We start from the raw sequence: 22,977 nt of genomic DNA, 5'->3' as shown, positions 1-22,977 counted from the left end.
GCGCGTCTAATTCTTTTCATCTAATGCCAAAATCGGTCTAATGAGCCTCATTAGAGCCAATTCTTATTGAAATATGATTTCGATACACCTGCATCAAAACGCATAAGTCATTTCATCATCATAATTCCAATGGTTAAATTATTTCAACACGTAGTCAAAATAATTTGACCCAACAATTTCCCCCTTTTGATGAATAAATTGAAAACCTACAGACATATATACCAAAATATGCATTCATCATATAAATAAACAAACCCTTGTTCACTTACATCAAACTTGCAAAAGAACCAATATTCAGAATATTATTATAGAAACATTGTTTGAAAGACTTAAACAGAGTATAAGAAAAGAAATTATTGTTATTCCTTTTTAACTTAAGGATCGGTTGGACTCATGTCTTGGCCGGTTAATATGTTGAGAAAAGGAGGAAAGCTGCGACCACTACGACCGCTTCCACTTGATCTACCACCACGATCACCGCCACTGGCACGACCTCTTTGATCAGAGCCAGATTTCCTACCACGACCACCACCACTGCTTCGTCCTCCATGATCACCACCGCTTCGACCTCCACCTCTCTTGTTTGGCCTAGGATTATCATCGTTGCTTGGAGCTCGTCTGTGTCTAGTGCCGGTTGACACACCGTCACTTCTTCTACTTGACTCGCCTTGGGTGATTCGAGGTTGATCTCTTTCAGCATTAACTTTTGCGTTCTCCTTTGCTTGAAACTTCCTTGCAATAGAGTCAACAAATTCCTGTCGTTCACTATCATTTTTTCTTAAACAACCTTGAATTTCCACCATCTGATTCTTCACTAGACTGAATTCATCCAAAGTTTCCCTATGACGGTCATCATTGATGTGCCTTTCAAGGTCCATCATTTCAGATTGACGGTTGAAGAGATTCTTTTAAAACTTGGAGAAGTTTAAATTTGAGACGTGAGTCTCGTACGTGTTCTTCTTCAGAGTGTTATCCAATTCAGTAAGAACTTTGATAATTTCGGCAAAATCCTTTCTTTCTTCTTCCTAGGTGTTCAAGGCCTTTATCATGCTCTTCTGAAGAGATGAGAGCACAAAAGTCATAGACTTTAACAGCTTGTTACCTTCAGCAGAGGATTCTTCATTTGATGAATTCGCTTGAGACTCTGCTGCCATACTCTGAATTGGCTCAAAGTTTGTATGAATCTGCATGGATTGCTCCGGTTGATCCTTATCAGCTACCTTAATAGCTTCATTCTTCTCCTCTTCTAATATTTCAATTTCAGCTCTCTGAAATATCTCAAACAAATTTCTAGAGTAATGGAGAGGATTGTTGACATTTTCATGAACACTTCCCACAATGGTGTTGGGGAATAGAAGGGGATTTGCATAACTTGCGTATTGATCCTGTTCCTCCTATGATGAGGAACGTTCTTCTTCATCATCCTTATCTTTGGAGGGTTCCCCCTCAGATATGATAATCTCTGGCTGAGTAACCTCAGCCACCTTCTTTTAGGCTTTCTCTGTTCTCACAAAAGAGGATATCACAGTATTTTCTTCAATAGGAGCTTGAGCAGCCTCCTCAACAAAATCTTCTTCAAAAACTTCTTCTTCATTCGTTTGAAGGGCTTGTTCAAGCTCTTGAACAATTACTTCTTCTTCTTCTTGAGGATTCTCTTGAATGGGTTGATCTAGAACACGTCTCTCTTCAGTAGAAAGATTCCCGAATTCAATCAAGAGAGCAACATCTAGCTCATTAGCATCATCATCGGCATCAAGGATGTCCATCGGTTAATCATCATCAAAAGGTTTTGCACCAGAGCAGTTAGCGCCATGAACGTATTGGGATGTAACCTCTTCAACACTTTCACTTTCACCTCATAGCCTTTCTCAACTGGATTAAAATTAGCCTTTCTGTCTTCAAGAATTGGTAAAAGAGTTCTTCCACATAAGCATGCTTCAACAAGATCTTTTTTCTTCAGAGCCTCAGCCACCTCTGAAGTTTTAGCCCACTTGAGAACTTTCTTCTCATTGGCACACGCTTCTTCCACTCACGGGCTATTGCAGAGTATGATAGGGTTTCGTTGTACTTAACAGACAATCTTTCTAGGGACCATGATTCAAAGATTTCAGATTTTTCAGCCGCAATGGCTTTAACTTGATCTAACACGAGGTCAATAATGTCTGTTTCCTCCGATACTTCTTCGGGAACTGGAGTTGCAATACCTTTACCTTTTCCAACAACCTCGACGGGTTTTGGAGCAGGACTGGGTTCATTGAAGACAATTCCACAGGGCATCCTTGCGGAACGCATCAATTCGTACGTCGTTTGGGGTTTCTTACATAGCTCAGCAGGGAGCTCAACACGAGTAACCTTCCCGGCCACTAAAGAATCTTTTTCAGCAGATTCACCAGCAATAAGGGTAAGAACAACACCTTGTTCTGGTTGATCACTTTCTGTAGCACCTGTGGCTACTTGATCGAGTTGAACAACAGGAGACTCAGTCCTGTTATAATTTTCATCATTTGGACTAGCTGACTCAATAGTGGGCCCTTCAGCAGCTTCTCTTAATGGAGAAAAAATAGATTCATCTTGTTCCACTATAGGAACATTAAACTTAGGCACATCGGCCAAAGATCTAAAGGAGGTTACCTTCAATGATTTAGACGCGCGGGGCGCCTTCGTCTTCTTTTCCTTTGAGACACAAGATCTCGAAGGCTTTCTCAGGATGGTTGTCGGAGAAGACAGAGAGGACATTGGAGTTGCAGCAAGTACGCCTGGACCTTGCCTTAACCTTGAATCGACTGATTCAGAGTCCTTCTTGGTGGAGTTTTTTAGACTGGAGGAACTGGCCTTCGATTCATTCATTGTTTTTGATCTCTTTGCACCTGTTGACATAACATAAGCAGACGGTTGTTTTGATCGAGTAGAGAGCTTACCACCTGTTTGATAACTAGATGCACCATAGGCACATTCTATGTTGTTCTTCATTCTTATTAGGGTACTACCGACTGTAAGGGCAGTGAATACCCTTGGAGAGTTGATCTGCTCAGGTTCACTCACAGGAACCCCCAAATGTTCTATCAATCGACTCAGTTGAGCTGCATACGTTATGCTTTCCTTGTTTTCTTGACAGATCGAAAAGTAGAGGTTCTGGAAAAGGGTAGATGCCTAGTTTACCTGGATTCCCTTTGAGATCGCGCACATATAGTCGAAACGGTGTTGACTATAGAGTTGGAAGGATCCAGATTTCCCTTGAAGCATTTTTGCTACCACGTCGTTCAGCAGAATGAAATGAGGTTTAAGGACCTTTGTTGGGTCAAATTATTTTGACTAAGTGTTGAAATAATTTAACCACTGAGATTTTGATGATGAAATGACTTATGAGTTTTGATGCAGGTTTATTGAAACAATATTTAATAAGACTTGGCTCTAATGAGGGTCATTAGACCGATTTTGGCATTCAATGCATAGAATTAGACGTACAGTCTACCTCATCGGCATTAAACGTGTAGTCTAATGAATGCATAGAATTAGACATAAGTCTAATGCATTGAATTAGACGTACATTCTAACTCATCGGAGTTAGACGTGTAGTCTAAAGAATGCATAGAATTAGACGTAAATCTAATGCATAGAATTAGACGTACAGTCTAACTCATCGGAGTTAGACGTGTAGTCTAATGAATGTAAAGAATTAGACGTAAGTCTAATGAATACACGGAATTAGACATAAGTCTAATGCATAGAATTAGACGTATAGTCTAACTCATCGGAGTTAGATGTGTAGTCTAATAGACTTGTAATTAGACGGATGGTCTAATAGAAATTCGGAATTAGACGTACAGTCTAACTCACTGGAGTTAGACGTGTAGTCTAATATATTTACAATTAGACGGATAGTCTAATTTGTCCGGAATTAGACGTGTGGTCTAATTAGTGAAAGTTAGACGTGCGTCTAACTCCTTCAGACAAGTCTGAGGTAGAACCGGAATTAGACGTGTAGTCTAACTCAGTGGAGTTAGACGTACCGTCTAATGGTTATTGAATAATTAGACGTGTGGTCTAATTAGTGATAGTTGGACGTGCGTCTAACTCCTTCAGACAAGTCTAAGGTAGAACCGGAATTAGACGTGTAGTCTAACTTAGTGGAGTTAGACGTACCGTCTAATGGTTATTGAATAATTAGATGTGTGGTCTAATTAGTGAAAGTTAGATGTGCGTCTAACTCCTTTAGACAAGTCTGAGGTAGAATCGGAATTACACGTGTAATCTAACTTAGTGGAGTTAGACGTACCGTCTAATGGTTATTGGATAATTAGACGTGTGGTCTAATTAGTGAAAGTTATACGTGCGTCTAACTCCTTCAGACAAGTCTGAGGTAGAATCGGAATTAGACGTGTAGTCTAATTTAGTGGAGTTAGACGTACCATCTAATGGTTATTGCAATTAGACGTAAGTCTAATTCTATTAGACCAGGCGGTCTAATAGACTTTATTATTTAAAGGAGATGTGTGATTTTATTAGACTGATTTTAAATTCCGTCTAACTGAAATACGTTTAATGCTTAATTTAAGCAGTATGCTTGAATCTAGCATTTCACCTACCCACGTGCTATAGCTGTACCGTACTTCTGCTCCACTTTCTAGTGAAGATTAGTACAACAGCTATATGCAACCAACCAAGGAATCCTACGTAAGAGAATTTTCCTCAAATTACTTGTTTTGCAGGTACATCCCTGATGGAATATTCAGCGCACTACCAGTGATGTACGGCCACGATCTTTGTGCTCAGATCCTGTTGTGTACAATGGAGGCTTTCCAATGGAAGAGTGCAACATATCATTCTAAAAGATTTGACCGTTAGCTCCTGCTCAGTATTTAACAAATCTCAAGGACAACGGACAATCAACCTTACGAATTAGCCTAACACAACGAACAAGCAATCTGATTTTGTAGAAAGAGAAACTACTCAATCATCTTGCTTACTGAATTCATACTATAAAGCTGCTTTCTGATTGTACTGTGTGTGAATCAAGAGAGAGCTAGAATCAAAACACCTTTAGATGAGTAATATTCTTCATGTTGTAATTGAACAGAAAGTATTCTGTTCAATAGTGAGCTAAGTGTGTGTGTAAACTGTATTTGATTCGAATCATATTATTGTGAATCCTTTCGGTGGTTGGAAGAAGGGGTGAGTAGGAGAGTTTCTCCGAACATCCATAAACAAACTGTTGTGTTCTTTCATCTCTGTCATCTTTTCATATTTCATCTTGTGCTACAAACATAAGTAAACAATTCCGCCTTGAATCTGTTTCAAGTGTTTGCGTAGAATAGAAAGCGAATTAAATCCCTAACAGGATTTCTTTCAAACCGTTTTTCATAAGCCTTCATCCTTAGTCAGACGCTCGTCTCTATCGATAAAATCGATCCTATCAATTGGTATCAGAGCCCTGATTCTATTCTCAAGCCTTTCCTGAAATATGTCGACCATATCCAAAGATGCCAGTTCTACAACCATTCTAACTTTCTCTCGAGAAAACTACATTGTTTGGAAGAAAAGAGTTCGTGCTCATCTCTCTTCTCTTCATGATGACATGTGGAGCGTTGTCACAGAAGGTCCTATCAAGATTGATAAGGAGAAGGCTGACTAGACCGCTGACATAAAGAGGTAGAACAACCTCAACAACATGACTCTTAATGTTCTGTACAGATCTCTCGATGACAGTATGTTCAACTACATCATCGAATGCAACACTGCCAAAGAAGTTTGGGACAGACTCACTCAACTGTGCGAGTGCAACGAGCAAACCAAGGAAAACAAGATCATGGTTGCCATTCAACAGTTCGACAGCTTCAAGATGCGCCCCGGTGAAACAATGAACGATTTCGACACCAGATTCAGCAAGATCGTCTCCTCTCTGTCTATCCTAGGCAAAACCTATAGCAACCGGGAGCTTGATATCAAGGTCATGAGTGCTCTTTCAAGAGAATGGGACATAAATACTATGGCAATGAGAGAATCCAAAGATCTTAACAAGATCTCTCTCTTTAATCTCTTTACTGACCTCAAGGCCTATGAGTTCGAGCTGAACTGTAGGATGGAAGAAGATCAACCCACGTCCGTAATCATTGCCAAGGCGCTGATGACTTCTGAAGAGCCACCAACCGCTTCAGATGTGAAGATAGCATCTCAGCAGCTGAGCAGCGATGCCATGTCTCTCTTTGTGAAGAAGTTTGGAGACTTCATGAAGAAGAGCAACTCTAACTCAAACTCTTCAAATTCTAATGATAATAGAAAACATAAAGCTAATATTACTTGTTTTAACTGTGGTATAAAAGGTCATTATGTATCGGAATGCCGAAAGCCAAAGTGTGAAGATGCCAAGGATGATGGAAAAGAGCTGAAGACTCTTATGGCTGGTGACGGGAAGAACAGAGGAAGCAGTCGTGGCTCCTATTTTTCATCCAGTGAAAATGATGAAGAGGAGGTGGCATGTTACATGGCAAGAGAAGATGAAGAAAGAACTCAGGAGATTGAGGTATTTGACTTCTCTTCCGAAAGGTTTTCAAGGGAACAACTGGTAGTTGCACTAGATGACATGGCCATCGAGTACAGAAAGCTAGTAGAATCCCTAAATGAAACTAAATCTTCATCAGATGTAAATAAATCAAATCTGTCTAAAGTTGAAGAGTCAAATGTTTTTGAAAAGAAGATTGAAGAGATCTCATCTGAGAATGAGATGCTCAAAGAATAGATCCAAACCCTTTTATCTGAAAACAAAAGATTAAACTATGTTGTCTGTGCATGGACAAGGTCTGGAGATGCTGTCAAATATCAGATCAGCATGTTGAAACCGGCTGGATCTAGATCCAGATTGGGATTTGATAGCAATGACCTTAACCTGTCATGCAAAAAGTCAAAATCATATGACAAACTTAAGCCAATAAGTTTTGTCAAAGTAAGTGTGACTGATATTGAATTTGATCCAATTCATGAAGAAGTGGCTTTCAAAAATGAAATGGTCTATGTTCCGCCTACTATTAGTTGGCTTAAGAATAAGCTACAAGAAACTAACATGTCTGGTAATATAAAACCTGACTCTAAGTCAAGGAGTTTTAAAAGAAAACCTTCTTCAAAAGTTAAAGGATCAGTGGCTAGCAGGAAGTCATCTGCTAAGTCAAAATCTTATGCATTAATCACAACACAAAATGGAAAGTCCATCAGAATAACTCAGATATGGATGATCGAGGACCCAATTAAGTATGGGTACCAAAATGTGTAAATAGTTTCTTTTTAGGTGATGCAAGAGGATTGCAGGAATGAAGCTAGAAGAGTACTCCTCTGAGTACACAGCCTGGAAGATCAACAATGGCATTTACCATTTTATTAGAATAAATGTTTTTATTGGTTAAAAATATTTTTGGTTTTTGGACTACAAAAATTATTTGTTACATTCATATGTTCATGTACATACTGAGAGGGAAAATTAATTTGGAAGTAAATATATTCTCCAGACGAATATCCTTAATCGGTCTAATTAGACAAGGGGTCTAAAAGAAACAGTGTGTACTTAGACGTATTTTTGCTCAAAATCCATTCATCTAAGTCTATATGTTGAGGTGTTATACCTACGCAATTAGACAGACACGTCTAATAGACGTTAGACGTTTTTACGTCACGAGCAAGAGGATGCTCACGTCTAATCAACACACGTCTAACACGTGATGTTTATGCGGAATTAGACGTACACGTCTAATAGACATTAGACGGATTTTTATAACACGGAATTAGACGTATGCGTCTAATAGACTCATCCGTCTAATAGACGTTCTGTTATATGGATTTGTGGAGTAAGAAAAACGTCTAACTACGTGTTGATTAGACTGATCAAGGACAGATGTTCCACGATTGAGAGTTATTTATTTTTCCCGCTCAAAACATCAAACAGTCATCTCTTATTAACATGAAGACACGTGTCTTTCAAGTTTATAGAAAATGACTGATATACCCTCATTTTTAATGATGACTTCTTGAAAAAGGACGTCTAACGTTTATTAATGGGCCATACCCCTAGAGTAGACGGTTATTTTGTATTTCCCTCTTCCATCTATTTAAGGACATTAGTGCATGAATTTGAAAGTTTTCAATCCTTCAAAGTTCTTAAGAACCTTAGCTCTCCTTGTATTTCTCTCACTAAATCTCTCTGAAATATTGTGTCGGTTCATACTCTTTCGAAAATGGTGAAGAAAATCACTCTGGGTCATTGTACTTTGCAGGTGGACTTTCCATCTGTATACACGTTCGATCAACCGGAGGTGGTGAAAATGTTCCAAACCCTAGAATATTCTGGGATAAAGAAATATCTAGGCGGACCGTTCATATTCTACGAAAACGAAGTTCGCGAGTTCTTCAAAACGACAACTATGGTGGGTGAATCTATCGTAGCAACCGTCAACGGAATGGAATTCTCTTTCGATGAAGTATTTTATGCGGAGTTCTTAGAACTTCCTACGGAGGGACACTTATTCGACTTGATCCTTTCTTCAGAAATCATGGAGGAAATGAAGACAACTTTTTCTGCCGACGGTTCGATGATCCATGTGAATGGACTCTAGAAGGCACTCAAACCGCATTTCATTCTACTAAACGACGTGGTGGCAAAGGCGCTACAAGGGAAATCTGGCTCTTTCCATCTCTATAGTCAAGACCATTTTGACTATATGTGTGCTATCTCAAAGGGAATCCAGGTAAACTGGGCTCATACCCTTTTTCAGAACTTGTGCTTTTCTATTTGTCAGACAAACAAGGAAATCATAACATATGCGGCTCAACTGAGTCATCTGTTGAAGCATTTGGGGGTTCCTGTTGGTGAACCGATGCAGATCAACTCTCCAAGAGTATTTACTGCTCTTACAGTGGCTAACACAATAACGAGGTTGAAGAGCAACCTTAAATCTACATCTGGTGCTTCGAGTTACCAAACCGGTGGAAAGCCTTCTACCCGATCCAAGCCTTCTGCTTTTGTTCTGTCAACAGCGGCAAAGAGAACGAAAACGGTGAATGAATCGGAGGCCAGTTCCTCCAGTCTGAAATGCCCAAACAAGAAGGACTCTGAATCTATCGACTCAAGATTGAAGCAAGGTCCAGGCGTACTTGTTGCAACTCCAATGTCCTCATTATCCACTCCCTCAACCTTTTTGAGGAAACCTTCGAGGTCATGTGCCTCAAAGGAGAAGAAGACAAAGGCGCCCCGCGGGTTTAAATCTGCAAAGGTAAAATCTTCCAAATCTTTGGCCGTTGTGCCTAAATTTGATGTTCCCGTAGTGGAACAAGCTGAATCTTTATTCTCTCCCTTGAGAGAATCTGCTGAAGGGCCTTCTGTTAAGTCAGCCGGTCCAAATGATGAAACTGTTGACAGGATTGAGTCTCCTGTTGTTCAAACTAATCTTGTAGCCGCCAGTGCTACAGAGTCATCTCAACCAGAACAAGGTGTTGTTCTTACCCTTGTGGCTGGTGAACCCATCATTCCAGTTCCTAAAGATTCATTGGTAGCTAGGAAAGTTGTTTGTATGGAGCTTCCTGCTGAGCTCTGTAAAAAACCACAATTTTCTTTTGAACTGATGCGTTCCAGAAGACAGACAGGTGGAATCGTGATCGGTGAACCAAGACCTGCTTCAAAACCCGTAGAGGTTGTTGGAAAAGGTAAAGATATTGTAATTCAAGCTCCTGAAAAGGCATCAGAGGCAACGGGGATTGTTGACCTCATTTTAGAGCAAGTTAAAGTTCTTACTGCTCAAAAACTGGAAATTTATGAATCTTGGTCCATAGAGAGACTGTCTTCCAAGTATAACGATTCTTTGTCAAACTCTGCTATAACTAAAGAATGGAAGAAGAGGGTGGCAAACGAAAAGAAAGTTCTGAAATGGGCAAGAACTTCAGAGGTTGTTGAGGCTCTGAAAGAAGAGAACTAGTGGAAGCTTGCATATTTGGAAAAGCTCTTTTTCCAATTTTTGAAGCCAAGAAGGCTAACTTCAATCCTGCTGAGAAAGGATCTAAAATGGAAATGAAGGTTTTAAAAAAGCTGAACGACATCCTGGACAGTTACGTTTCTGTTACTTCTCGATACATTCATGGCGCTGATTGCTCTGGCGCAGAACCTCTCAATGATAATGAAGCTATGGATATTCCAGATGTTGAGAATGATGCTGATGAACTAGATGCAGCTCTCTTGATCGAATTCGGGAATCTTTCTGCCGAAGAGAGATGCATTCTAGATCAACCTATTCAAGAGTGTCCAAATGAAAAAGAAGAAGAAGAAGAAGAGATTGTCCAAGAGCCTGAACAAGCTCTTGAGATAAATGAAGACAAGATGATAACCCCTGTTGCGAGAACAGAGGTTGTTCAAGAGAAAGTGGTCGAGGTAACTCCGCCAGAAACTGTCAGAACTAAGGGGGAACCCTCTAAAGAGAAGGTCGATGAAGAAGAAAGTTCCTCATCTGAGGAGGAACAGGATCAACCAGCAACTTTTGTTAAGCCCCGTCTATTTCCCGACACCATTGTGGGAAATGTTCACGAAAACATCAATAATCCTATTCACTACTCTGGAAATCTGCTTGAGAGATTTCATAGAGCTGAATAAGAAATTTAAGAAGAAGACAGAGATGAAGCTGCTAGAAAAGTCGAAATGAATCAACCGGAGCAATCCTTGCAGATTCATAAAAACTTTGAGCCAATTCAGAGCATGGCAGCAGAGTCTGAAGAAATCTCATCTCATGAAGAGTCATCTGCCGGAGGAAACAAGGTGTTAAAATCTATGAGGTCCATGCTCTCATCGATTCAGAAAACCATGTCACAGGCCGTAAACTCAAAGGAAGAAGAAAGAGAGAGCTTTAGCAATATTTTCAAGGTTCTCACTGAGCTGGATAACACTTTGAAGAAGAACACATATGAGACTCACATCGCAAATGTAAACTTTTCAAAGTTTGAAAAGCAACTTGTCAATCGTCAAACCGAATTATTGGATATTGAAAGGCAAATCAATGATGAACGCCACAAGGAAACCTTGGAAGAATTCAGTCTGGTGAAGAATTAGATGGTGGAAATTCAGGGCTGTTTCAGAAGGAATGATAATGAACGTCAGGAATTTGCTGACTCCATTGCTAGAAAGTTTCAAGCAAACGAGAACGCAAAGGCCAATGCTGAAGGTGCTCAATTTCGACTAGCTCAAGGTGAGTCAAGCAGAAGAAACGACGGTGTGTCAACCGGCACAAGATCCAGGCAAGCTTCAAGCACCGATGATAATCCTAGGCCAACCAAGAGAGGTGGAGGTCGAAGTGGTGGTGGCCGGAGTAGGTTATCCAATGCTGATCAAGGTGGACGTGCCAGTGGTGGTGAACGCGGTGGAAGATCAAATGCAGGTAGTCGTGGTGGTCGCGGCTATCCTCCATATCTAAACATGCTTCCCGGTCAAGAAATGAGTCCAACCGATCCTCGAGTTAAAAGGGAAGAACAATGATCTCTTTTCTTATACTTTTATTCGAACAATGTTTCTTTGATGGTTTTTCGAATATTGGTTTTGGATGTATGATGTAAGTGAACAAGGGTTTTGTTTATATATATGATGAATGCATATTTTGGTATATATATGTAGGTTTCCAATTTCTTCATCAAAAAGGGGGAAATTGTTGGGTCAAATTATTTTGACTAAGTGTTGAAATAATTTAACCACTGAGATTTTGATGATGAAATGACTTATGAGTTTTGATGCAGGTGTATTGAAACAATATTTCATAAGACTTGGCTCTAATAAGGGTCATTAGACCGATTTTGGCATTCAATGCATAGAATTAGACGTACAGTCTAACTCATCGGAGTTAGACGTGTATTCTAATGAATGCATAGAATTAGACGTAAGTCTAATGCATAGAATTAGACGTACAGTTAACTCATCAGAGTTAGACGTGTAGTCTAATGAATGTAAAGAATTAGACGTAAGTCTAATGAATATACGGAATTAGATGTCTAGTCTAACTCATCGAAGTTAGACGTGTATTCTAATAGACTTGTAATTAGACGGATGGTCTAATAGAAATTCGGAATTAGACGTACACTCTAACTCACTAGAGTTAGACGTGTAGTCTAATATATTTACAATTAGACGGATAGTCTAATTTGTCCGGAATTAAACGTGTGGTCTAATTAGTGAAAGTTAGACGTGCGTCTAACTCCTTCAGACAAGTCTGAGGTAGAATCGGAATTAGACATGTAGTTTAACTCAGTGGAGTTAGACGTACCGTCTAATGGTTATTGAATAATTAGACGTGTGGTCTAATTAGTGAAAGTTAGACGTGCGTCTAACTCCTTCAGACAAGTCTGACGTAGAACCGGAATTAGACGTGTAATCTAACTCAGTGGAGTTAGACGTACCGTCTAATAGTTATTGGATAATTAGGCGTGTGGTCTAATTAGTGAAAGTTAGACGTGCGTCTAACTCCTTCAGACAAGTCTGAGGTAGAACCGGAATTAGACGTGTAGTCTAACTTAGTGGAGTTAGACGTACCGTCTAATGGTTATTGCAATTAGACGTAAGTCTAATTCTATTAGACCATGCGGTCTAATAGACGTTATTATTTAAAGGAGATGTGTGATTTCATTAGACTGATTTTACGATCCGTCTAACTGAAATACTTCTAATGGTTAATTTAAGTAGTATGCTTGAATCTAGCATTTCACTTACCCACGTGCCATAGCTGTACCCTACTTCTGCTCCACTTTCTAGTGAAGATTAGTACAACAGTGATATGCAACCAACCAAGGAATGCCACGTAAGAGAATTTTTCTCAAATTACTTGTTTTGCAGGTACATCCCTAATGGAATATTCAGCGCACTACTAGTGATGTACGGCTACGATCCTTATGCTCAGATCCTGCTGTGTACAATGGAGGTTTTCCAATGGAAGAGTGCCACGTATCATTCTAAAAGAATCAACCGTTAGCTCCTGCTCAGTATTTAACAAATCTCAAGGACAACGGACAATTAACCATTCGAATTAGCCTAACACAACAAACAAGCAATCTGATTTTGCATAGAGAGAAACTACTCAATCATCTTGCTTACTGAATTCATACTGTGAAACTACTTTCTGATTTTACTGTGTGTGAATCAAGAGAGAGCTAGAATCAAAACACCTTTAGCTGAGTGATATTCTTCATCTTGTAATTGAACAGAAAGTGATATGTTCAATAGTGAGCTAAGTATGTGTGTAAACTGTATTTGATTCGAATCATATTATAGTGAATCCTTCCGGTGGTTGGAAGAATGGGTGACGTAGGAGAGTTTCTCCGAACATCCATAAACAAACTGCTGTGTTCTTTCATCTCAGTCATCTTTTCATATTTCATTTTGTGCTTCAAATCCAAGTAAACAATTCCGCCTTGAATTTCTTTCAAGTGTTTACAAGTGTTTGCGTAGAATAGAAAGCGAATTAAATCCCTAACCAAAATACTGGGCAGAGACTAACGGTCAAATCTTTTGGTATGATACGTGGAACTCTTCCATTGGAAAGCCTCCATTGTACACAGCAGGTTCTGAGCACAAGGATCGTGGTCGTACACCACTGGTAGTGCGCCGAATATTCCATCAGAGATGTACTTGTAAAACAAGTAATATGAGGAAAATTCTCTTACGTGGCATTCGTTGGTTGGTTTCATATAGCTTTTGTATTGATCTTCACTAGAAAGTGGAGTAGGAGTAGGGTATAGCTATAGCACGTGGGTAGGAGGGTGCTAGCTTAAAACATACTGCTTAAGCTTAGCATTAGACGTATTTCTGTTAGACGGATTTTGAAAACCAGTCTAATGAAATTAAACATCCCCGTCTAAGAGCAGAATCCATTAGACCGCCTAGTCTAATGGGATTAGACTTACGTCCAATTACAATCACTTCAGACTTGTCTGAAAGAGTTAGACTCACGTCTAACTTTCACCAATTAGACTATACGTTTAATTGTTACAAACCATTAGACTGCACGTCTAACTCCACTGAGCTAGACTGCACGTCTAATTCCGGTTCTACCTCATACTTGTCTAAAGGAGTTAGACTTACGTCTAACTTTCACTAATTAGACTACACGTCTAATCATTCACTAACCATTAGACTGCACGTCTAACTCCGGTTCTACCTTAGACTTGTCTAAATGAGTTAGACTTACGTCTAACTTTCACATTCCAATAGACTGCACGTCTAACTCCGCTGAGTTAGACTGCACGTCTAATTTCGAATATATTAGACTACACGTCTAACTCCGCTGAGTTAGACTGCACGTCTAATTCCGTATACATTAGACTACACGTCTAATTGCAAATATATTAGACTGCACGTCTAACTCTATTGAGTTAGACTACACGTCTAATTCCGCAAATATATTATACTGCACGTCTAACTCCACTAAGTTAGACTACACGTCTAATTCCGTAGATCTATTAGACTGCACGTCTAATTCGGGAATTCATTAGACTGCACGTCTAACTCCATTGAGTTAGACTGCTCGTCTAATTCTGTGCATTCATTAGACAGCACGTCTAACTCCGCTGAGTTAGACTGCGCGTCTAATTCTTTGCATCTAATGCCAAAATCGGTCTAATGAGCCTCATTAGAGCCAAGTCTTATTGAAATATGATTTCGATACACCTGCATCAAAACGCATAAGTCATTTCATTATCAAAATAATTTGACCAAACATAATGGATTAATGATGCGCTGGAGAAGGATTTCGGATGTTTTAACAAATACCAAATTTGATCAAGAATCGGAAACTCTTCATAAAAGCCAAACTTTATTAAATATCGAATTTAATCAAATACCGGAAGCGCCTTGTATAAAACCGAACTGGTTAAATACCGGAATGCCTAATATAAAAACCGAACTAGTTAAATACCGGATGGCCTGATATCAAATCTAACTAGTTAAATACTGGAAGGCCTGATATAAACTGAATTGGTTAAATATAGGAAGGCCTGATATAAAACCGAACTACTTAAATACTGGAAGGCCTAATATAAAACCAAACTGATTAAATACCAGATGGACTTATATAAAACCGAACTAGTTAAATATCGGGAGGCCTGATATAAAATTGAAGTTAACATAATATCGGACGCACTTTTCCAACATACCGAAGTTGACATAAAACCGGAAGTGCTCCTCCAAAAGCGATCTGAACAAACTACCGGATGCGCTTCTACAAAATACCGAACTTGGCATAAAACCGGAAGCGCTCCTCTAAAACCGATCTAGACAAACTACCGGGAGCGTTACTCCAAAATACCGAACTTAGCATAAAACCATAAGTGCTCCTCCAAAACCGATTTGGACATAATACGAGACTCCCTTCTGCATAATACCGAACTTGGCATAAAAACGGAAGTGCTCCTCCAAAACCGATTTGGACATAATACCGGACTCGCTTCTGCAAAATACCGAACTTGGCATAAAAACCGGAAGCGCTCCTCCAAAACCGATTTGGACATAATACCGGACTCGCTTCTGCAAAATACCTAACTTGGCATAAAACCGGAAGCGCTACTCCAAAACCAATCTTGATAAAATACCGTACTCGCTTAAGAGAAGTCGAGCCAATCAAAATATCGGGCACGCATCTGTAGAAGACGAGACGGTCAAAATACCAGACGCGCATCTACAGAAATCAAAGAAGATCAAAAAACAGGACGCGCATCTACAGAAATCGAAGTTGATCGAATATCTAATTTGATCAACTACCGGATGGTTTCCCATTTCGGTTTTCTTCACTTTGACCCTATATATAATCAATAACACAACTCAGCCTTATTGATACACTGAAAATTAATCAAAGACTTTAACTTAACAATGTCTCCTTTTTTGATTATTTAAACTAAATTATTAAAACCCGATAATTTTATAACTTTGATCAATTATCCTAAGTGAATTAGTAGTTTTGATCTAACAACATTCAATACAATATTGTTAGGATCTAGATCGCCGATGGAGGACCGGGGTCTGGCTAAAGGATAATATCTGACATCACTCAACGGTTGGCGCTAATCCGGTTAAAAATTAACACTAGTTTCAATACTACACAAGCTATCACAAACCCTTGAACCGAGTTCAAGTGCGGGAGTGGTTTATTTAAATTGAAGCAACACACACACGGATGGATAGAGATGGAATTTGGAGAATATCGGTTTGAAGATTAGTGAGGCGGTTAGAATAGTATGAGTCGGTTAGAATATGGAACCGGTAGAAAGTAAAGTACAAGACACAAGTTTTTATGGATGTTCGGAGATAAAACTCCTACGTCACCCCTTCTTCTCAAACCACGAGAAGGATATTCACTAAGGAATACACAAACACAATACACGATCGAGTCTTAATTACTACTCGATAATCACTCTTACAATTCTCACAGTAATTGTAATGCACTTCACAGACACACTTAAGTTTTGAATCTTAGAGAGATAATGGCTTTTTATCACTTTATAACTTGTTTTCTCTGTATTTACACGTGTTTCTTCAGCTTCTCCAGCTTCTCCTTTTATAGGTGAAATGTTCCAACGGTCACATTTCTTCAACGGATACCTTCAGGGTAATCCTTGAATCTGATTGTTTGAGCAGAGGATCAGCATAACATAAAATGCGGTTTAAACTTCCAAGGCATGGAGCAGACCGGCTTGATTTGTCTTTGCTTGATTATGGCAACTGTCGGTTGGACAATTGCCTGTACCTGGGAGGTTTCTCCTTTGACTTATACCAAAATGGTAACTTTTTCTTCAGGCAATTTTCTGCACCCTGCAGCATATCATCAGACTTGTATGAATATGGCAATGTCACAGTCTGATCCTTTGATGCAATCTTCTGCATATACTCAAAGTATTTGTTTGCACCAATTTGTATACTACTCTCAATTTGATATCCTTGACTTCTTTCTCTAAATGGTCTTCTCGTTGGATTTGGATTGAATACTTCTGTTAGGATCTAGCTCGCGGCTGGGGGACCAGGGTTGGCCGTTATCGCGTTTCACTCAAAGAGGTGGTGATTAATCCGGTTAGAGATTAATATCGAGGTTTCAATACTACACAAACTGTCACAAACCCTTGAACCAAGTTCAAGCGCGGAAGTGGTTTGTTTCAGGTTGAAGCAGCACACTCACAAGATAGGCAGAACCGGTTTTGAATAATACGGGTTTGAAAATTGCTGGGTCGGTTTTGGGACTTAGTGATTTGGTTGGAGCGGTATTAGTCGGTTAGTGCAGATCGGTTATAAAGTAAAGTAAGCAGAAAGCAAATAACAAGACAGATTATTATGGATGTTCGGAGATAAAACTTCTACGTCACCCCTTCCTCTCGAAACCGCGAGAAGGATATTCACTAAGGAATACAGACACAATCCGATCGAGACTTATTTCCTGCTCGATAACACTCGTACAATTTTAACCGAAATTGTAGAATTATACTTCAACTAGGAGCTTAAGCTTTCTAGAGATAGAACACAAAATGTTGAAAGTTCAGAACTTGTAATTCTCAAGAATCCCTTATGTGTCCCGCATTTACTCCTCTTCAGCTACTTCTTTTATAGGTGAAATGTGCCAACGGTCACATTTCATTTTCTTGAATCTGATTGGTTGAGCAGAGGTTCAGTGATTCAGACCTGGCGGTCTAGTCTTTAGACCTAGCGGTCTAGTCTTCCAGTGTGTAGGTCAAACCGCTAGTTTTGTCTTTTACTCAATGTGGTAACTGTCGGTTAGACAGTTGTCTGTAGTTGGAAGATTTCCTTTCTGATTTATCCTGAAGTGGAAAGATCTTGTAGGACGGATTTCTGTAGCCTGCAGACTTTCATCAGACTTGTATGAATATGGCAATTTTCAGTCTATTCATTTGGCATCATTCTCAACAGATACCTGAAGTATCTTTTTATGTTGGTCGGTCATGTATGTTAACCGGATGTCTTCCGGTTTTTCTTTGGTTTCTAAATGACCGACTGTCTAGTGTTTCCGGCCTTCGGTTTTGACCGATCCTGTCTTTCTTGTTTGGTCAGGTTTTTGGTCGGTTTGATGACTTGTCCGGTGGAGTTTCTTAACCGGTTGAGTAATTTGACCGGTCCGGTTCTTTGTCTGTTCCTGCATAAGAAGTTTGTTTGTGTTAAGTTCTATTAGCCGGTCTAATTTTATCTAACAATTTCTCCCTTTTTGATTATTTTATTTAAAATTATCAAAATCATGTAAGAGTGCAAATGTAGGCCGGTTTTGTTTTTAAGAGTTTTCTTTGTCCGGATTTTTGGAAACTGTCTTGGGAGAATTTTTCGAAAAATTTTGGAAAATTTTGAGAAAAATTAAAAAAAAAATTATCTCTTTTATCTTATCAATTTCTCCTTTTTTGGTTATTTTATTTAAAATATTCAAAATCATGTAAGGTTGCAAATGTAGGTCGGTTTCCAAAAATAACTTTATATATATATAAGTAAAGATAACCGCAGAAGAGAAAAATATTATATATGTAGAAACCGAAGTGAACATAAGTAAAGATAGAAAAGATAGCCCCTATTTCTTCAATTTGGACGGCAAGAATTCATCCATCAGATCATCTGTTGTTTGTCCCTTAGCCGGTTTAGTCGGCCTTGAAGAAGAACCCCCAGCTCCTGAGGTGCCCGTGTGAGAAGGGAATTGTTGACCAACTGTTCTAATTGGAACCGCATCGAAAATCCGTTGTCTTGTGAGTTGCGGCTGGAAATCCTCTTCGAAATCATCCTCGGTGTGCAAAGCCGGGTTTAGTGGAGGGTCAACAACCGTCTCGGTGATTCTGTCCAGCATCTCGGTGACTTGAGCTTTCTTTGAAGGAGCCTTCCTTTTTCTTGTCGCCGGAACCAAAGATGAGGGCGCCGCCTGGGACTTCTTGTGAGCCTTTTCGAAATTGTGGTATGTGTCTTGTTGAGCCTTTAACCGGTTGGCCTCTTCGGCTTGTTTGGCCGCCATGGTTTTTGCGAGTTCCGGATTTTTGGCCGTTAAATGTCGTATGTGTTCGGCGAAGTTCGCATCATACCATGCCACCCCCTTCTCTGTCCGGTTCTGCTCATCTAGCGCATCCTGAAGTTCCTTAGCCGCCTGAGCGTTTGCCTCCTCAATCGCTTTATCGGCAGCCAGCTTGGTCTTTATTAACTCAGTCACCTGCTCGGTGACCGCCTTGAGGTCGGCTTCAAGCTTGTTGTTCCTTTCCTCAAGGGTTGCATTCTTATCTTCAAGATGTATGACCCTGTCGAGTGTCGAACCAGCTTGGGTACTTGACCGCCCCAGGTCCTCATCGACCTTTGTCAGCCGTTGCCCGGTCTCCTCTTGAGACCGTTCCATCTCTACTACCCTTTGGCTGACCGACTCGAGGTCATCCACCAACTTCGGAGTCATATCCTCCAAGGTTATGGTTCGCTTTAGATGAGCGACGTACAGTACATCGGCTTTACCGTAGTTGGTTTCGACCGATGTGATCCGCTTGAACGCCTCGCCAAGTTCATCCCTTGTTGTCTCTGCTATCTTGACCGCTTGGACCGCGTTTTTCTTAATTTTCTTCTTCCAAGGTCGAACCACTTTGTTAGCAAATTCTTCAATTATAGATATGACCTTCTCTTCCGTAATGGCCGGTTCTGAATCCCCGGTTTGATCAGATGCACGTGCGTCGGTGAGAGGTGTCTCTGTCCTTTCGTCGGTCATTTGGACAGTCTGATCCGCTGGATGAGAGGCTGGCACTTCATTGATTGGGGTATGACCGCCATCATCCTTATGAGTTGGTGAGTTCGCCGTATCCTGATGTTCGGGCACCGCTTCAAGCCGCGCCACTTCTTCTGTGAGCTCTCTTTCCTTGACCGCAAGTAGCTCCAACACCAAGAGTTGTAGTCGAGAATTCGGTGTTCCCGGAGTATACTTTTTTGTTAGACGTTGAATATGCTCGGCTAGCCTTTGTAACCGAGCTCGCGGTTTCACTATTACGTGTCGGTTCAAGGCTTCGTTTGGATCCTGAGCTTTTGTTAGGTTGTTGACTTCCTCCTCCATCAACCTTTCGAATTTCTGTTCAGCGGTTAGGCCCGGTAGCATTTGTTTGTAGAATATTTCATTCCAGTACTGGAACCACCGTAAGAATACGTCGGATACCTCTTGGGCTTGCTGATGGATTTCCTCAATGATTCTGCGCACGATTTTCTCGGCCATCTCCTTGGTGTTGTCGTTAGCGTGAATATTTTCTTCCTCAGGACCCTCTGCACTAGTATCGGCGTTTTCAAGACTGGCCTCGTCCATCGGTCCTTTTCCTTTACCGGACTCATTTTCTTCGGTATTCTGTGAAGCAGTTCGGTCAGAACTAGAGGCCGAATCGTCCTCATTTTGCGTTTCGGATGGCGGATCTGCGAATTCTATCGGTTTCTTGCTTCCGGATTTCTCTTTTACCGGATTTGCCTTTTTAGCGCCTATCTTCTTTCGGCCACCTTTAGAGACCTTCCTGTTGCTCTTCCTTTCCTTGAATTGGCGGGACTTTATGATTTTGCTTGAAGAAAGAAGAACACCTGGACCGGTGTTGATGTTGTGATGGAGCATAATTTTCCCGAGTGGGATGGCGTATCCCCATGACCGGGTGGAATCCGGTATCACCATTTCCTTTAGGTTGTTGAAAATCTCCTTCTCCTAGTTAATTTTGATGCCGTTTAGTAAACCGGCAAGCATCTCGATTTTTGCCTTGGTGATATTGTCAAAATTTCCCCCTCTTGCCTGGACCGACTTGGTGAAGATGTCGCATAGTGGTATGTATTCCGGTCGAAGTGATGATTTCTTTCCGGAGACTTCTACAGGAGACGCGGTTGCCGAGAGAACCTGGCAAGCCGTCTCGAAGGTTTCTCGATCTAGATCCGCCGAAATGTTGCGTCCTTCTGTTGGTAGGTGTAGGATTTCAGCAACCGACTCTTCGGTTAGGTCGAACTGCTGACCGCCGACGGTTGCGGTTATTGTTCTACCGGTGAGAGATGCGGTTTTAAAGAATTCCTCAACCGCTTCCTTGTATAGAACAAACGGACCACCTAGGAAGTATTCGAGGCCGGACTCGGAAATCCGGGATAAAACTTGCTTTGCTGGACCCGAACCGTTTGTCCGGATTTCCTCAAAGTCGACCTGGACTATATGTTTGAATAGTGTAGAGTCGCGACCCATTGTTGATGATTGAATCGATAGAGCAAGAGAAAACCGCTTTGAGAGAGCTAGAGAGAGAAAGCCGTTTCGCGTAAGAATGAAATAAAATGGCTAAGGACCCTTTTATAGTTGCGGTTTGGAATCCCAACCGTCGCAAACCGTCCCATCACCTTTAGGCGGGAATTTTCCCTCCAAGTGTATTGGGCGGCAAATAATGGGCAGCAAGCCAAAAGGCGGCAATCCATGGGCGGCAAACAAAAGGCGGCAAATCAAAGCGGGAAACCAAAGGCGGAATATTAGAGCGGGAGTTTTTGGGTGGGAAATTTCCCTCCAAAGATTTCGAGTGGTCTTTTAATTTCGGTTTTGATGAGGCGGTCCCTTTTCAAAGCTGTTTATGAAGAGATGTGATTTATTAACCGCAATGATGCGGTTTTTGACTTTAACCGGATTTTTCAATGAAGACAGAGTGATTTATTTATATTGACCGGTTAGTTAGATGGATGTTCAGATTTTGCAACTTGTGACCCAGTTATTAAACTGAAATAGATTTTTATTGAAGAAAGAGTATAGGATAGAAACCGGTACATGGATCGGTTTTAAAAATAGGAATACATAAGAAATAAAGATACAACTTATGTAATAACGACCCTAGAAAGTTTTTCTTCCACTCCATCCAGATCAAGAATGTTCAAGGAGATGCTGGTATGCCCGGTCCAAATTCTGGACGGTACTTGAGAATGAGCCGACTGATGTGAGGAGCATAACCGAGACCTTTCTTGGTCATCACCATAGTTTTCAGATTTTGAAAAATGATCGATGACCAATTGATAGGCGTATTTCTAACAATGTAAGTCATCATGTCAAACATTCTTTTCGAGTAGCGTTGATTAGGAGATTGGCAAACGATAGATCGGTTAACAATCTCATAGAGGAGTTGGATGTGGTGGGCAAGGCGGGTTTTCAGCCCGTAGTTCTCCACCGGTACATCGGTTCCAGAGAAGAATTCTGAGTAATCGGTTGCTGCACTTCCCACCCGGGTTGGGAAGTCGGAAAACCCTTCTGTGGGCAGGTTGAACATTTGAGCAAACTTGGCTTCATCCAGCCAGAAGGTGTGATCTCTCACTGTGGAAACAATGTAGTTTCCTCTTATACAATCACTTCTGAAGAAGGTCTTGACATCCGGAAAAAGTATAGGACCAGATTCTTCGACAAAGGTGCGAAGACCGGTGTCAATGAGGGATTCAAACATGAGCTCCTTGGTTTCAAGATCCTCATGTTCCATACTGGAATCGAAATCGATGCTCAAGAAGTTTCCTAGAGTTCGGCTCGGCATGATTCAAACTTTGATAAGAGAGAGAGAGTTCAAGAGATTTAGTTTTGAGATGTGTTAAGTTGATTAGGGGGAGGCTCCTTATATAGATCTGGATTTGGAGGAAAAATATTAGCATTTAATATTGAAGATCAGTTTTGTCTTATTAAGGAAGGGAATATTTATGTTTCCAAAACGTATTGGGAAGAGGTTACTTTTGATCGGTTGCGGAGCTCGAGGTAAGAATCTATTTCAAAAGTAACCAAGTTAGTTGGATAGTAGTTACTCATGTAGTTGGGAGTTACTACATTAATTGAATGTTACTTTTCATTAATGACGGATGTTATAAAAGATCGAAAAGTAACCGATTCAATCTGAAGATAACATAAACCAAGTCGAGATAATCATAAGGAGTTGAACAGAGATATAACCGGAGCGTACAGAAAAATGACCGGTTGTAGGAAGGAATGACTTAATATCCGTTGGAGTTGG

At 40.5% G+C, this 22,977-nt stretch overlaps 2 protein-coding genes across 2 annotated transcripts; both read right to left on the bottom strand.

Annotated features, from left to right (window-relative positions):
* Positions 1-374: 374 nt before the first annotated feature.
* Positions 375-1,766, bottom strand: LOC124913422 (keratin, type II cytoskeletal 1-like). The gene is made up of 3 exons (XM_047453999.1): positions 1,512-1,766; positions 1,221-1,394; positions 375-755 (listed from the first exon to the last, which is right to left on the bottom strand). Exons 1-3 carry the CDS (start codon positions 1,764-1,766, stop codon positions 375-377), a joined length of 810 nt encoding a protein of 269 aa, XP_047309955.1.
* A 16,788-nt stretch (positions 1,767-18,554) lies between these two features.
* Positions 18,555-20,648, bottom strand: LOC124913421. Its single transcript, XM_047453998.1, has one exon. The coding sequence runs from the start codon at positions 20,646-20,648 to the stop codon at positions 18,555-18,557; it is 2,094 nt and encodes a 697-aa protein (XP_047309954.1).
* Positions 20,649-22,977: the final 2,329 nt, after the last annotated feature.

Source organism: Impatiens glandulifera, chromosome 8, assembly GCF_907164915.1.
Source record: "Impatiens glandulifera chromosome 8, dImpGla2.1, whole genome shotgun sequence".
Lineage (NCBI taxonomy): Eukaryota > Viridiplantae > Streptophyta > Magnoliopsida > Ericales > Balsaminaceae > Impatiens > Impatiens glandulifera.
Note: the sequence above shows the minus strand (reverse complement) of the source record. Positions and strands in the feature narration are given on the sequence as shown.